Here is a 13,651-nt window from a genome sequence, read left to right as displayed (position 1 = left end):
TATGTTTACCTGCTTATTGAAGTCTGAATAATGGTGTTTGATCACCTGTAGAACTTCAAAATAGTATTGTCTCTAGGAGGAAAGAAAAACAATCCCTTCACCCATTCTCTCCAGTTCTTTAACTAGAATTCTTGGTGGTTCAACCAAGACAAAATTAACTCTTAACATCCGGTTATGCTGATCTGTTTGCCATATAATACTATGTCTTGATAAAAGTCATATTCTTGAGATGTGATTCAAAAGCCCACAACAAAATCCCCCTTTGTTTTTGGGGTATAGGCACGTGTAGAGGGGTGTCTGTATCGAAAAACATGAGTGGGACTTTTGGGTTAGAGTGATCGTTCGTCTTCTCCGGTGAAGGGAATGAAATTCAAAAAAAAAATTTTCGATAATAAAATGGCAGCGGTCATGCTGGTTGTTCCTCAACTTGACTCGGCGTCTTTAGATGGACACTTCCGATGACGATCCTGGTCTTGTGATGAGGCCGGCCTGGCCTGGCACATCCACCTTGGGGTCCATGGGTCCTCCGCACGACAGGTCTCTTAGACGGTCTCCTAGGCGGGTCTTTTCCTCTGGACTGGCCCTTGGTGACCTGGGACATCAGGTTATCGTCTCCGGATCGATCTCTGGCATCTGGTCTTTCCCACAGGACATTATAGCTTCCTTCTAGGGTCCGGTCATTGACACCTCCGATCGCCGGTCTGGTCATAGTCTGGGCCTTCCTTTCTAAATTATTAAAATGAACAGTTTGAGTAATGGATATACATAAAATTATGTTACTGGATCCTGTAAGGCAAAAGATGAATTATATGTTTAAAGGAAATTTAATAATGATCTCAATATCTCCAGATAGGAATTGGTGAGTTCAGTCTTCCAACAACTGCAATTGAGACTTCGGATGGCAAGCACGTAATTGGTTGATGTGCACCCATCTATCACTGATTTCACCATACCGGGTGACCTGCAATTTATATGCGACCGGAGAGATTTTATCAATGATAGAGAACGGACCTTTCCAAGATGGAAGGAATTTCCGTTCCTTGATCTGGTCTCTTGCAAAGTTGTATAGATAGACCTTGTCACCAATCTCATATTCCTTCTTGGAGGTTTTGAGATCATAGTATGTCTTAGCACTAGTTGCAGCTCTTTCCAAATTTCGCTGGGCAAAGGCAAAAGCATATTGCAGATGTTTACGTAAATCCTCTATGTATTGGTGTGTGGTGGTAGCATTGATCAAATTTTGATCTGTAGTGCGATACAATAAGTGCTGGGGCAGTACCATCCGTCTACCTGTCATCAGTTCAAAAGATGACATTTTTGTAACTGTATTCGGAGTAGCCCTCAACGCCATCAGGACCAGCGGGAGTTTGACATCCCAATCTTTGCCTGTTTCCTTAACAAATTTCTTAAGGACATTAACGATGGTCTGATTGTATCGTTCTACACCACCACTAGAGGCTGGCCGATAGGCGATATGCAATTTCCTTTTAACCCCCAAAATTTTCCACAATTTGGCCATCACTTCGCTAGTGAAGTGCGATCCTCTATCAGACTCTATCCTCTGAGGTAAACCAAAACGAGAAAATACATGATTTATTAGCAATGCAGCACATGTCTCGGAGCTATTATTTGGTGCTGGTATACATTCGACATACTTGGTGAATAAACATGTAACTGTTAACATATACCGATTTCCTCGTGAAGATTTTGTTACTGGCCCAATAAAATCCATTTGAAGGTCTGACCAAGGCATACATATCCCCCTCTTCTGGAGAGGTGCTCTGTGAGTTGGCTTGGTAGGTTGAAATTGGGGACATATTAGGCAACCTTGGCAGTATTCCTTCACATCACGTAACATATGAGGCCAGTAGGCATAATCCCGCAGGATCTCATACGTGATCTTCTCTCCACGATGACCGGAAGTGGGAGCATCATGGGCATGCTGTAGCATCAAACCTCTAAATTTAAGTGGGACGACCCATTGTTGTACGCCACCCTTTGAGGTTCGTATCAACAATCCCTGGTATAAAGAGAATTGGGATTTGGATTTCATTAAGATACGTAAATCCTCCTTCCCACTACATACTTCCTTATTTATGGGATTTTGGTTGGGATCTTCTATATGACTATAAAACAAGCCAATTATTGGGTCTTCTTTTTGGGCAGTAATTAAATCCTCACTAGGAGAATCGTGACTCCACTGTAATGCATTCGGATCACCAGCTGTTCTGGCCTGTTGCCTGGTGACAGCTTCAACCTGTACGGTACCTAAAAATTGATCAATGTCTAACAGTTCACCGGTGATTGCCCCTTCCTTGGCTAGAGAATCGGCCAGATCGTTCCCTTCTTTCTCGGCACCTAGAACCTTGGAGTGGCCTTTGGTCTTCTTGAAGTGCAGGGTGAGATCATTGGACCTTACCAGTTCATCGATGTGACAAAAGAGCTTACCATGTTTCACGGGTTTGTGATTACTCTTGTTCATGTTGTTTCGCTTCCACCTAGGGAAATACTCCACAAAACTATTCCTGACATAATTGGAATCGGTTATGATGGCACACTCTCTGATGTTGAACTCTATAGCCATCTCAACTGCTCTAAGAATTGCAGTAAGTTCAGCAACCTGACTGCTCTTTGGTCCAAGTTTGTATCCCACAGAAATTGGGGTGACACCTTGGGTCCAAACGATTCCAATACCTGCCACTAGTTGGAGCTGTTCCCCATCCTTGTGATGAAAAGCACAACCATCCACATATACACACGGCAGCTGTTTACAGTATTCTTCATCATAAACTTTGTAGGGAGAGAACAGTTGTTCTTCCAGAAAGTCAGTGTCCGGGCCCTCCATAGCAGGCGTAGTTGCGGAACAATCATGGAGCTCGGCTAGGCCCTGGGCTACTGGACTTTCCTTGTTCTGTTTGTACCGAATTTCAAGAGGCCACCCTTGCAAAGACAAAGTCCAAGCAGTGATGCGGCTATTAGACACATTTCCTCCCTTGATACGTTCACTCTTTAAATACTGTAAAGGCTGGTGTGCCGTTTCAACAATGATTCTCTCTCCCTGAATGTAACTGCGAAAATTCTGTAATGCCCACACGGTGGACAATAGAGCTTTTTCACAGTCACTGAACTTTACTTCAACCGGGGACAAAGTTTTACTGGCATAGGCAATCACCTTACTGACATCATCACGTTTCTGGTAAAGAACAGAACTCATACTTACCTGCGTAAACCCTGTCTCTAGATAGAAATTTTTACCCCCTTCGGGATATCCGAGACACGGAGCTTGTGTGAGACGTTCCTTTAATTCCTTCATGGCGTCCTCCTGTTTCTTACCCCACGACCATTCGACATCCTTCTTCAGTAGGTGAAGCAGTGGCTTGCTTATCTCGACGTAATTATCAATAAACTTACGCGAGTAGTTTACCATACCTAGGAATGATCTCAATTCTTTAAGGTTAGTAGGGACTTTACAGTTCAGAACCGCCTCAACTTTCTTCTTTTGTGGGTTCAAACCTTCAGCAGTAACTTCATGGCCTAGGAAGTTTACCTTCGTGCGACACCACTGGGCTTTCTGTAAGGACAGTTTAACTCCTGCTGCTTTTAATTGGCCCAGTACATGCCGAAGTTCTGTAATGTGTTTGGCCATATCTGTACTTTTGATCAGGATATCGTCCACATATGCCAACGTCCCCCTTTCGAAGGCGTCTGGCATGGCCTTGTGCATGAACACAGCAAATTCATGTCCGGAATTTATGAATCCGAAAGGCATTCTCACCCAACAATATTGTCGATTCCCAAAACTGAAGGCCAGTTTGTATTGGTCTTCCTCACTCACCTTTATGGTCCAATACCCCTGTGCACAATCCAAGGCTGTGAAAACTTGGGATCCTTGGAGCTGGGCTAGACACTGGTCTATGTATGGGACAGGCCATCCTGACATGTACACACGTTTGTTCAGCTGACGGAGGTCAGCGCACAAACGCCATTGTCCATTGGGTTTTAAGATACCCAGGATCGGGTGGTTGTAGGAGCTGTGGATGGGCCTAATTATACCCCTTTCATGTAACTTCCTGATAATCTCAGCTAGAGATTCATAGGAAGCTAATGGTAACCTATACTGTCTTACAAATACTGGTGGGGCATCTGGATCTGTTTGGATCCTAGCGATGTGTAGGTCAGTAGTCCCACAATCGTAAGAATCCTTGGCAAAGATCTCTTGGAATTCAAGGAGAAGCTCTCGGAGCAATTGTCGGTCGAGATCATTGGCACATGCATCGGCGAGGGCCACCATCTCTTCCACTAACTCCTTGAATCCAGGAAAGCTTTCCGGCTGACCTATCTCATATGCCTCTTCAAGTTTTGTAGTGAGGTCATTGGATATGTGATGTGTGTGTGTGTTCTCCTGCCATCCAGGTTCTTTGGGGTACTCTTGTTCTTTGATTGGGTGATCAAAGACAATTGATGTCTCTTCGATTCGACAGGTGCCATCTTTAGAATCGAATGGATAAATGGACTCTATGGTGAAAATACCCTCTGGTAATGAATGGAATGTTTGTTCAATTAATTGTTCCTCCGACAAATATTCATCGGGGATGAGTCCAATCACCTGGTTAGTGACCCCAAAGGTATAATATTCAGTCTCTACCGCTAGACCAATAAGGGTCTCTTTGGGTAAGACAATGTCCTGATTGGACAGATTATGTATGTAAATGTACATCGGGGATTGATGTGTGTTGACTAGGGGCGTGTGTGTAATGTTCAGTTCCTCCCCCTGCATTTTATGGGAGAGGCATACTAATGCATCTGACCCCTTCAGTCTATGTCCCTTTTTGACTTGGATGGGGAGTATGAAATTATTTATGCCCTTAGGAATTGTAATCTTTTGGGCTACCTGGACTTCAACAGCATAAGGCATCTGTTGCTGGGATTTTAAAGCTAAGTCCAGATTTTGGTATTTTTCGGGGTCCCCCTTTAGTCGACTCCATAAACAGTCATTAATTAGGTCGACTTGCGTTGCAAAGCGATGTAATATATCGTTGCCAAAATAAATTTTAGTTTGGGGATTATCCAAGACTAGGAACACATGGGTGGCTGTTTTGTTTCCTACAGTGACGTTTAAGAGACACCTAGCCATTGAATTGTGATCATCAGAGTCATCAAGGGAGTCTGAAATCCAATGACGCTGAGGTGTGGAGAAACGGATCATTTCCATTTCGGTCAGGTGTTTTATCAGCCCATGGCTTACAAAGCTGTGTTCCTGTCTCAAATCTAGTTTGGCATATTTTGACCTATTAAGACCATTTATCCGGATGGGGATAAACAATTCGCTGTTAACCCTTTCAATACCTGTCAAGAATTGGGTATGATCTCCCCCTTTTCTTGGTTTATCCTCCTGATGAAAAGATATCGTAAGGATGTCATCTTGGAGGGAGATATCTTTTATTTTATCTTGGGGAATTCTAAAAATGTGTTCCTCATCTCTTCTGATAGGGTTATGGTCATCAGGTTTGATAACCGTTACATCAGGAAGTTGGCTGTTCCTGAAATGGATTTCTAATGATCCAGGCCTTTCTTCCACCAGGTGGCAGTGTTGTCGGGAATGGGGAGTTTTAAGTTTCCCATATTTAATTGGGGTATTTACCTGTGACCACAGTACTTGGTTCACACAGTCAACTATGGTGTTCAGCCTTTTTAGGAAGTCCATCCCAATTATCATGTGGTGCTGGGATATGCTAGCAATGATGATGGGGTGTCTCAGTTCCTTATTACCCAGTTTCAGTTTAAGCCAGGCGGTACCCATGACCTGTAAAGGGTCTCCACCTACACCAATCAATGAGCTGTCAAAGCTTTGAAGTCTCGGCTTGGTGGGCATGACATTCGCCACTTTGTCAAAATGTTCCTGTGACATGATGGTTGCTTGGGATCCAGTGTCTATTAAGCCGACAATCGAAAGATCACTGGCATCCTGCACCTGCACTGTGGCATAATATCTCCCATCAGATTCAGTCAGCTCACACATGAAATTAGTGTGGTTGAAGATCTGTGGGCCCTTCAATGACATGTGACTAGCTCTTATCTCACCGCATGTGGTGGACACATCACCCTTATCCTCCCTGGTGGGATTCTTGGACTGTCTCAAGACAGAAGCACAACTAGAAGTTGGTGCTCCGTCTGGCTTGTCAATCCCGACGACTTCCGATGCCGCGACTATATTAGGGGCAATAGATGGACACTGGAAAACAGGAGAATCGTTAATACCCAACAACTGGTCCCCCTTTGCCTGAGAACTAGCTTCTCCATTAGTAGGCGTGTCAGGGACGGGGCACACATCTCCTGTCATTTGACTCAGTGTCCTCCCCTGTTGGTTTAAGGCTTGGTTGCCTGTTAATTCTGTGACCCTTGGTTGGTCACAGGAGCTGCTCCTAAAAAAGGATTGGATGGAAATTGAGTGACAAGCCTGTCCATTTGTTCAGCCATTTTGCTGACCTGTGCCTCTATTTGTCCAATACGCTCAGAGGAGTCATTCTGTTGATTCTCCCTTTTCCTATACTTGCGCTTGTATTTTGGACGGGACTGGTAATGAGACTCAGAGTCAGAACTACTGCTCTGGTCCCGATGCCATTGTTCTCTCTGAGGTTTTGGGGTCTCCCTGTTATTAAAGGGAGTCTGGGGTACTGTATCCCCCCTTTGAGCCTGAGGGTGTTCTTGGCGTGGAGGAAATCTTTGGAAGTCGGAGTTTTTATTAAAATTGGGATTCTTATTGTAATTATGGGGCCTGTTGAAATTGGGGTTCCCATAAAAATTCCCATGTTGGTTTTGGCGAGGATAATAGAACCTCTGAGGATACCATTGCCTCCTTTGATTCTCATCACTGTACTGCCCTTTACCATACTTTTTATTCTTCTCACTTCCACTACCGTAGTTTCCTGGCTTTTGTCTATCCTTTCTTACCCACTGGTTTTGGGGTGCAAAGTTATGGACCTCCTTCACTTGCTGGGTTTGAGGTACAAATCTAGGGGAACCATTGGTTTTACCCCCACGGACTACTTCCGCATATGATTTCTTCTCTGCCTGCAAATTTGGATTTGGAGGGGAAACGGTAGTGGCTGCTACTATCTTGGGGCTATTTTTAGGTTCTCTTTTTATCCCGCCCTCACTGGACTGTTGGATCGAGAATAAATAGTCACTCTCTCTCACCAACCAATCAAGAGAGCATCCTTTTCTGTAATCCTTTGCAAGTCCCAATTTTATGTAAGCAGGTAACGCTTCATAGAATAGTGTCTTGAATTCTGGCTGGTTAGGATTGGGATCCTTTTCAGCCAGGAAATAGGCATTTCTGAGGACAGCCAGAAATTCTGCAGGGCTTTGGTGAGGACCACACTTTAAATTGTAGGCCGCAGCCTTGGCAGAGGTTACAGTTTTATAAGGCCCAAATTCCATGTGGCACTTATGTTTAACCTCTCTCCAGGACTGATTGGAATAGGCCCTCAAGGTCTCAAAGAATTGCCGGTATTTCTCTTCAAACACCCATGGCAGCAATTCTATTTTGGTGTGGTCATCTCTAATGCCCAGAATCTCTAACGTCTGTTCATATGTTCTCATGTGTTCGGTGATCTCAAGGGACCCTTTCTTAGAAAACATAGGAACAGTGTCCTTCAGGAACTTAATAACCTTTGGGGTGTCATATCTCCTGAATGACCCCTGGGATTTCCCTTCCTGCCTATATGAAACCTCATATTTTTCTTCAGAGCGCTCTGGAGTGTATCTTGAAAGCCTAGGAGGTGACCTATATTCTGACCCTGACTCACTATCAGATACTTCGCTGTGATGCGGGTATCTCCGCTCATCAGCCTCTGGCTTGACTGGGTTGGTCCGTCTTTGGACCCCAGAATTTATTTGGGCCGTCAACCTTATAATCTGCTCCTCCAGAGTTTTCTGCTCAGATTTTATCAAGGTAAGTTCTGACTGGTCATGCTTATCCCCTGGGTGAACTTTAATTTTGACAGGAGATAACCTCTCTGATCTGAAGTACTCCACCTCATCTTTTAAGTCCTGATACTTCTTTTGAAGTTGTTTTAATTCCTGAAAGTTTCTTTCATATAGGTCCTGAGCACTTCGAAAGTCTCCAACCAATCTATCATAATGTTTCTCGGATTCGTCTAAACGAACACCGGCATGACCAAGCTTCCCTTTCAAAGACTCAATGTCCTGATTTTTGCTTTCTAACAAGAGGCGGGCCTCTGACAACTCTTCCCTTAGAGTCATGGTCTGCTGGGCAGCTCCAGCGGTCATGAACCATAACATGGGCCAAGCTTCTAGGAGAAGTCTGTCACGGCTTCTATCACTTTCTGCTCCAGCAAATGCTATTAAAAACCCAACAACCTGGCCCTTTTGGTTGAACAGGTCCTCAAAAGTGCTAATAGCCTGCTTTTTCTCTTCATCCACAAATTCATTATTGCTATCCCCCAAATTCAATCTCTTGCGGAGATAATTTATTACTTCATTTTCAACATACTTCTGCCAAGCACCGGCAGCTTTCCGGGCTGGCTTCATAGCTTCTTGCTCAATGCCTTGAGCCGCCATATTTTCCTCGTTATGCTTGGAAGAGGTGGATCCGTGATTACTGGATGCCATTTTGATACAAAATATATGTTTGATAAAGTGTACAAATATACAATCACCAGTGCGTTTTGTGTTATGGTACGATTTCTCTGTCTCTCAGCAGCGCCTCCAAATTTATGTTGTGGTGGTTTATGTAAGGATATATATTATTTATAAAGGGCGTGTCCCTTTCCCTTAGATGAAATATTACAGTGCCTCCAGCCGTTAAAATACGGCAAATATTTAATAAACCAATAATTTGGACACTTTGATAATTTGATCACCACTTATTATTATACCTTGAATTCTTTTAGCCAATATGATTTCGTACCATACACACAAAATTTGCCTTATAATAGATAAATATAAAAATTTATTTATGTACAAAATTATATATATATTAACACAAAACGCAAAAGACTGGTGATAAATGAATATTGGTACACACAATCAAAAATATATCCTACCAATGTAAGACACACTAATAATGTCTCTAACTAATTACATCAATTACAAATTTTAAATGATATGATTATTTATTAAATTTATTAATAATTAATAATTTCGAATATCTCAAAGGTTATATTCTCGCACGCCGTGGCCATAGGATTGCAAGAAGTAAGCCCTTGATATGTGATACTCTGGTTATTAATATTCAATAAATTATGAAATATGGAAAAATTTATAATATGGCAATAAACAATTTTTTTAACAGTAACACAGTATCTGACTACAGATATCTAACTACCCAATATTGTTGTAATACACTAAGGTAATTTTATGATTCTACACAACAGAGAAAGTAATTAATACAAAATCAAATAAACATCTCACCACACCCGGACGTCAGACTAGGCAACTCTCCCGTGGATTTAGCTGGCAGTGGAACGCCTTTAGACTGATATATAGGGCAAGTGAAAGATTCAATAGGGGAGAATGTAGGAAGTTATAAGTTTAGAGGTTTAAAGTTTTAAGAAGTTTGAAAAGATGGAAGAGTAATTATTTCAGCAGAGATCTTCTTCAGATGTCAGGTCTTTCCATGAGGTCTTTATGAGGGATCTTTCTTTTTTCTTAAAGCACATGGGCTTTTATATCCACTAGTCCATTGTTCTAAGATACCTTCCCACCAGGCTTCCTGATTGGCTAGTTGAGAAATGTGTGTACATAAGCTATTTCTCACCTGCCCACCAGGTGGCGGTCATGTATCACAGAACAATGTGAGTATTTGAGATGACTCATACCTTGGGTGGAATCTTCAGGTAATTTCAGGAATAAAATATACGGCTCTTTCCAGATATAGCAGTGATACCTATATTATTCTAAATAGGGACCATGGAATATAGGTGTATATTCAGTTATTCCTACTTGAAATATCATCCTGTTTGTTTCCTGATAAGACATGTAACTAATGCTAGTTTATAATACATCTTACTTCCCATCATCTCAATACTCAAGTTAGTGATATATAGTTCCCATTGCTGAGTATTTAGTGGTGTTTAAAGTCTATGACATCTTATTTATAATCTGTTTTTGTAATACATTTTTGTAATGATATACAGTGAACTTTTAAACTTAAATGTCCTGAATTTCACCCCTTTGTTTCAGAATCAACATTTCCTCTGTGTAGGGAAAAAAAATTCTCTATTTGCCTGGCCCTTGTATTGGACTCATGGTAAACAACTGTTAATGCTTTCACCCTTGGTGAACAATAGTATATGGTAATAGTTTCAGAGGTCTGTTGGTTCATCACACTCTACAAGGTTTGGGTAAGCTCTCAGACAATCAGTTTGGTTCCTCTATTGTCATGTCCAGACCTTGTATATGTTTACCTGCTTATTGAAGTCTGAATAATGGTGTTTGATCACCTGTAGAACTTCAAAATAGTATTGTCTCTAGGAGGAAAGAAAAACAATCCCTTCACCCATTCTCTCCAGTTCTTTAACTAGAATTCTTGGTGGTTCAACCAAGACAAAATTAACTCTTAACATCCGGTTATGCTGATCTGTTTGCCATATAATACTATGTCTTGATAAAAGTCATATTCTTGAGATGTGATTCAAAAGCCCACAACATAATGTAGGTACATATCTAAAGTTCTGTTTTACACAGTTTTGAAAATCATATCAGGTAGGTGACGCCCCCCATTGTCCATACACTGAATAAGTAAATTCAGACCGGTATGTGAACATGTTGGAGGAATTTGTTTTTCCACGACTTGATGAATTAGACTTAGGGGACATTTGGATCCAACAGGATGGAGCAATGGCTCACACTTCAAGAGCATCAATGTCTGTTTTAAGGGAACACTTCCCCTAGCGCCTCATCTCAATAAGGGGCGATTTGGAGTGGCCAGCCCGCTCCCCCGATTTGGCCCCTTGCGACTTTTTTTTGTGGGGTTTTTTGAAATCCCGCGTTTATGTAAACCGTCCAAGGACCCTACAAAACCTGAAGGCCAACATCCGGGCAGAAATTGCCAACATACCCGCTGCTATGCTGGTAAGGGTCATGAAAAACGCCAGAAATCGGCTTATTCAGTGTATGGACAATGGGGGGCGTCACCTACCTGATATGACTTTCAAAACTGTGTAAAACAGAACTTTAGATATGTACCTACATTATTAAAGACAATAAAAACAATTCTGATTCATAAAATGGGTTTTATTGCGTTTTGAAAAAAGGAGGTTATGTTGCTGCACCCTGTATTTAATAGAGAAATGAACAGAAACAAATGAGTACTGACGTGATACTTTTTTTATTTGCACTAACATACAATTTTGAGGACAAGCGATCGGGGAATGTCCCCTTCTTCAGGTCTAAGCAGTATTGCTTAGACCTGAAGAAGGGGACATTCCCCGAATGCTTGTCCTCAAAATTGTATGTTAGTGCAAATAAAAAAATTATCACGTCAGTACTCAATTGTTTCTGTCGCAAGTGCACTAATAAGGCTACAATCACCTCAAGCATAGAGAAATGAACAAAGACAAACACAGCGAATTAGGTGCTTAATGGCTCATTCACACTTACTTTGGTCTCTTAAGAGTAATCTGCATTCAGATTGCATTTGCCAACACCTCACCTCCTGCTTTGAACCCTGCACTAGCATGCCTCAACCTCATGCATTCAAAGCAGTTGCAGCGCGCTTGTACAACGGCTTCATTCACTTGAATGGGTTGAGTTTGGTGGGCGCTGTGCCATGTGGTTAAATTTCCTGCCGTGGCTATGAAACAAAGCATGGTGGCCACAGTATGCCTACACCCCTGGCCACTGCCTCTGCAGCTAAAGGGGGTAGCAGTTGAAGGGAAGTGAAAGTATGGCTTTTTTACCACCCCTCAACCACTAGTGTGATTGAGCCCCGAAAACTTACAGCCTTTTTATGAATACATTTGCTATATGTGTGTTTGTTTTCAGGAATTACGCAACATTGTATGTATTTGCATCAATTTTTGTGACTCTGAAAGTATTGAACCAAAGACAGCCAGAAAACTAGCATTTGCCACAGGAGAAAAATGACAGCCCACATATTGCTCTTAGGTGCATATGTTGGACAAAGTCAGAGAAATATAAGGACTGCCTTTACTGACCTCCTTCTGAAAATTTGAATTGTCTGGCTGGCCCTAGTTTCTGTACTTTCTAAGTTACTCAACTGCAACAAGCACGTGTCAAGTGAAGTCAGAGTGAAGTCAAAACTCTTGATCTCCAATAACACTCAGTCTGCATAGCAGCCAGGCCACTAGCAGCCACTAGTAAGAACAAAAGCTCTGCAAGAGAGGAGCAGAAGAAAGAGCCAATCAGGACATTCCTGTATGAACTTAGGAAGAGATAACAGAAGAACATGGGGGTGAGGCGTCAGTGTACTACAGCCCATTCATTGTCCAATCAACAGGCTGGGGTGTGTATTTGACCAAACTGTGCAGATTGTGAAGGGTTGGGTAATAAGGACCCGGCTGTGCTGTCTGGCAGCAATGCCAGGATCATAACTTTGGCTGAAAAGAATTACAAATGCTTTGACAGGTAAACTTTTTTCCATACTATATGTATGTGTGTAGACAATCCATTAACTCATTATGTCTTTCTATTCAGCATGTGGAGGGATCATCTATGTGAAGGAATCCAATTCAAGTGGCTATATTATGTCACCCAATCATCCCAGCAATTATCCTTCTAACATAGAATGTGTGTGGATAATCATTGTGCCGAATGCAAAAGCAGTGCAGCTGGACTTCCAGGACCAATTCTATGTTGAACCCTCTGACAAGTACGTATTAATGGGCAACTGACACTGCTTGCCACCCATCTGAATGTCTTTGTCTCCTTTGTCAGTGCAGTAACGATTAGCAGCCAATCATAATGCTTCTTTCATTGTCCAGTATGCTTTTATTGGTAAAGGCTGATTGGTTGATATAAGTTACTACAGTCTTCAGTCTTTTCACCATAAAAGTGCCAAAAAAAGAACTTGACCACTGACAAATATTATTATGGGCGATTTTGTTTCCTGATCAATTTGGTTGCTACAGGGAGCAGAGACATTTCTTTTACATAAAATGTTGGGGCTGATTAATAAAAAATCACATTTCTGCTTCTGTAATAATATAAATAACATTGATATAAATACCATTTCAGCTTTTTACCCCCCAAAAAATGAATTCATGATCTTCTTTTGAATTGATTGCATTAAGGGCTCATTTAGATATATATACATACATATGCATGCGCATAGAGGTGCGTTTTTTTTCTTAGCATTAGACAGGTGCGTTGTCATGCATCAGTGTTCGTTTCCTTTGTGCAGAGACATTCTTTATTGCAGGGCGTCTTTAATGCATTTTTCTCTTTAGGATTTGGAGTGGATAGAGTTAACAGCCATAGATCAAGGCCTTGGTGATACCTTTTGCCAACACATCAAAACATACATTATTTATATGTGCTTTGATGTGCTGCAATTGAATTTTCTAGCTCTCCCATGGCTCTTGAAATGCGTCCACATGACTTTCTTTGTGCATTGCCATAATACCTGCCTAACGCTATGAAAAACTCACTTCTACTGACATGCATT

At 41.8% G+C, this 13,651-nt stretch overlaps 1 protein-coding gene across 1 annotated transcript in view; it reads left to right on the top strand.

Annotated features, from left to right (window-relative positions):
• The window catches only part of CUBN (cubilin), a 346,655-nt gene that overhangs the window by 227,928 nt on the left and 105,076 nt on the right, over window positions 1-13,651 (top strand). Inside the window, exon 44 of the mRNA XM_089693694.1 lies at window positions 12,682-12,856. Coding sequence (XP_089549820.1) covers window positions 12,682-12,856 — 175 coding nt within the window. The remainder of the gene's footprint in view (window positions 1-12,681; window positions 12,857-13,651) is intronic.

The sequence above is a fragment of the Staurois parvus genome, unplaced genomic scaffold, assembly GCF_062004578.1.
Source record: "Staurois parvus isolate SC_StPar_1 unplaced genomic scaffold, SC_StPar_1.0 ptg000636l, whole genome shotgun sequence".
In the NCBI taxonomy this organism is placed as follows: Eukaryota; Metazoa; Chordata; class Amphibia; order Anura; family Ranidae; genus Staurois; species Staurois parvus.
This window is presented reverse-complemented; position numbering and strand designations above follow the sequence as displayed.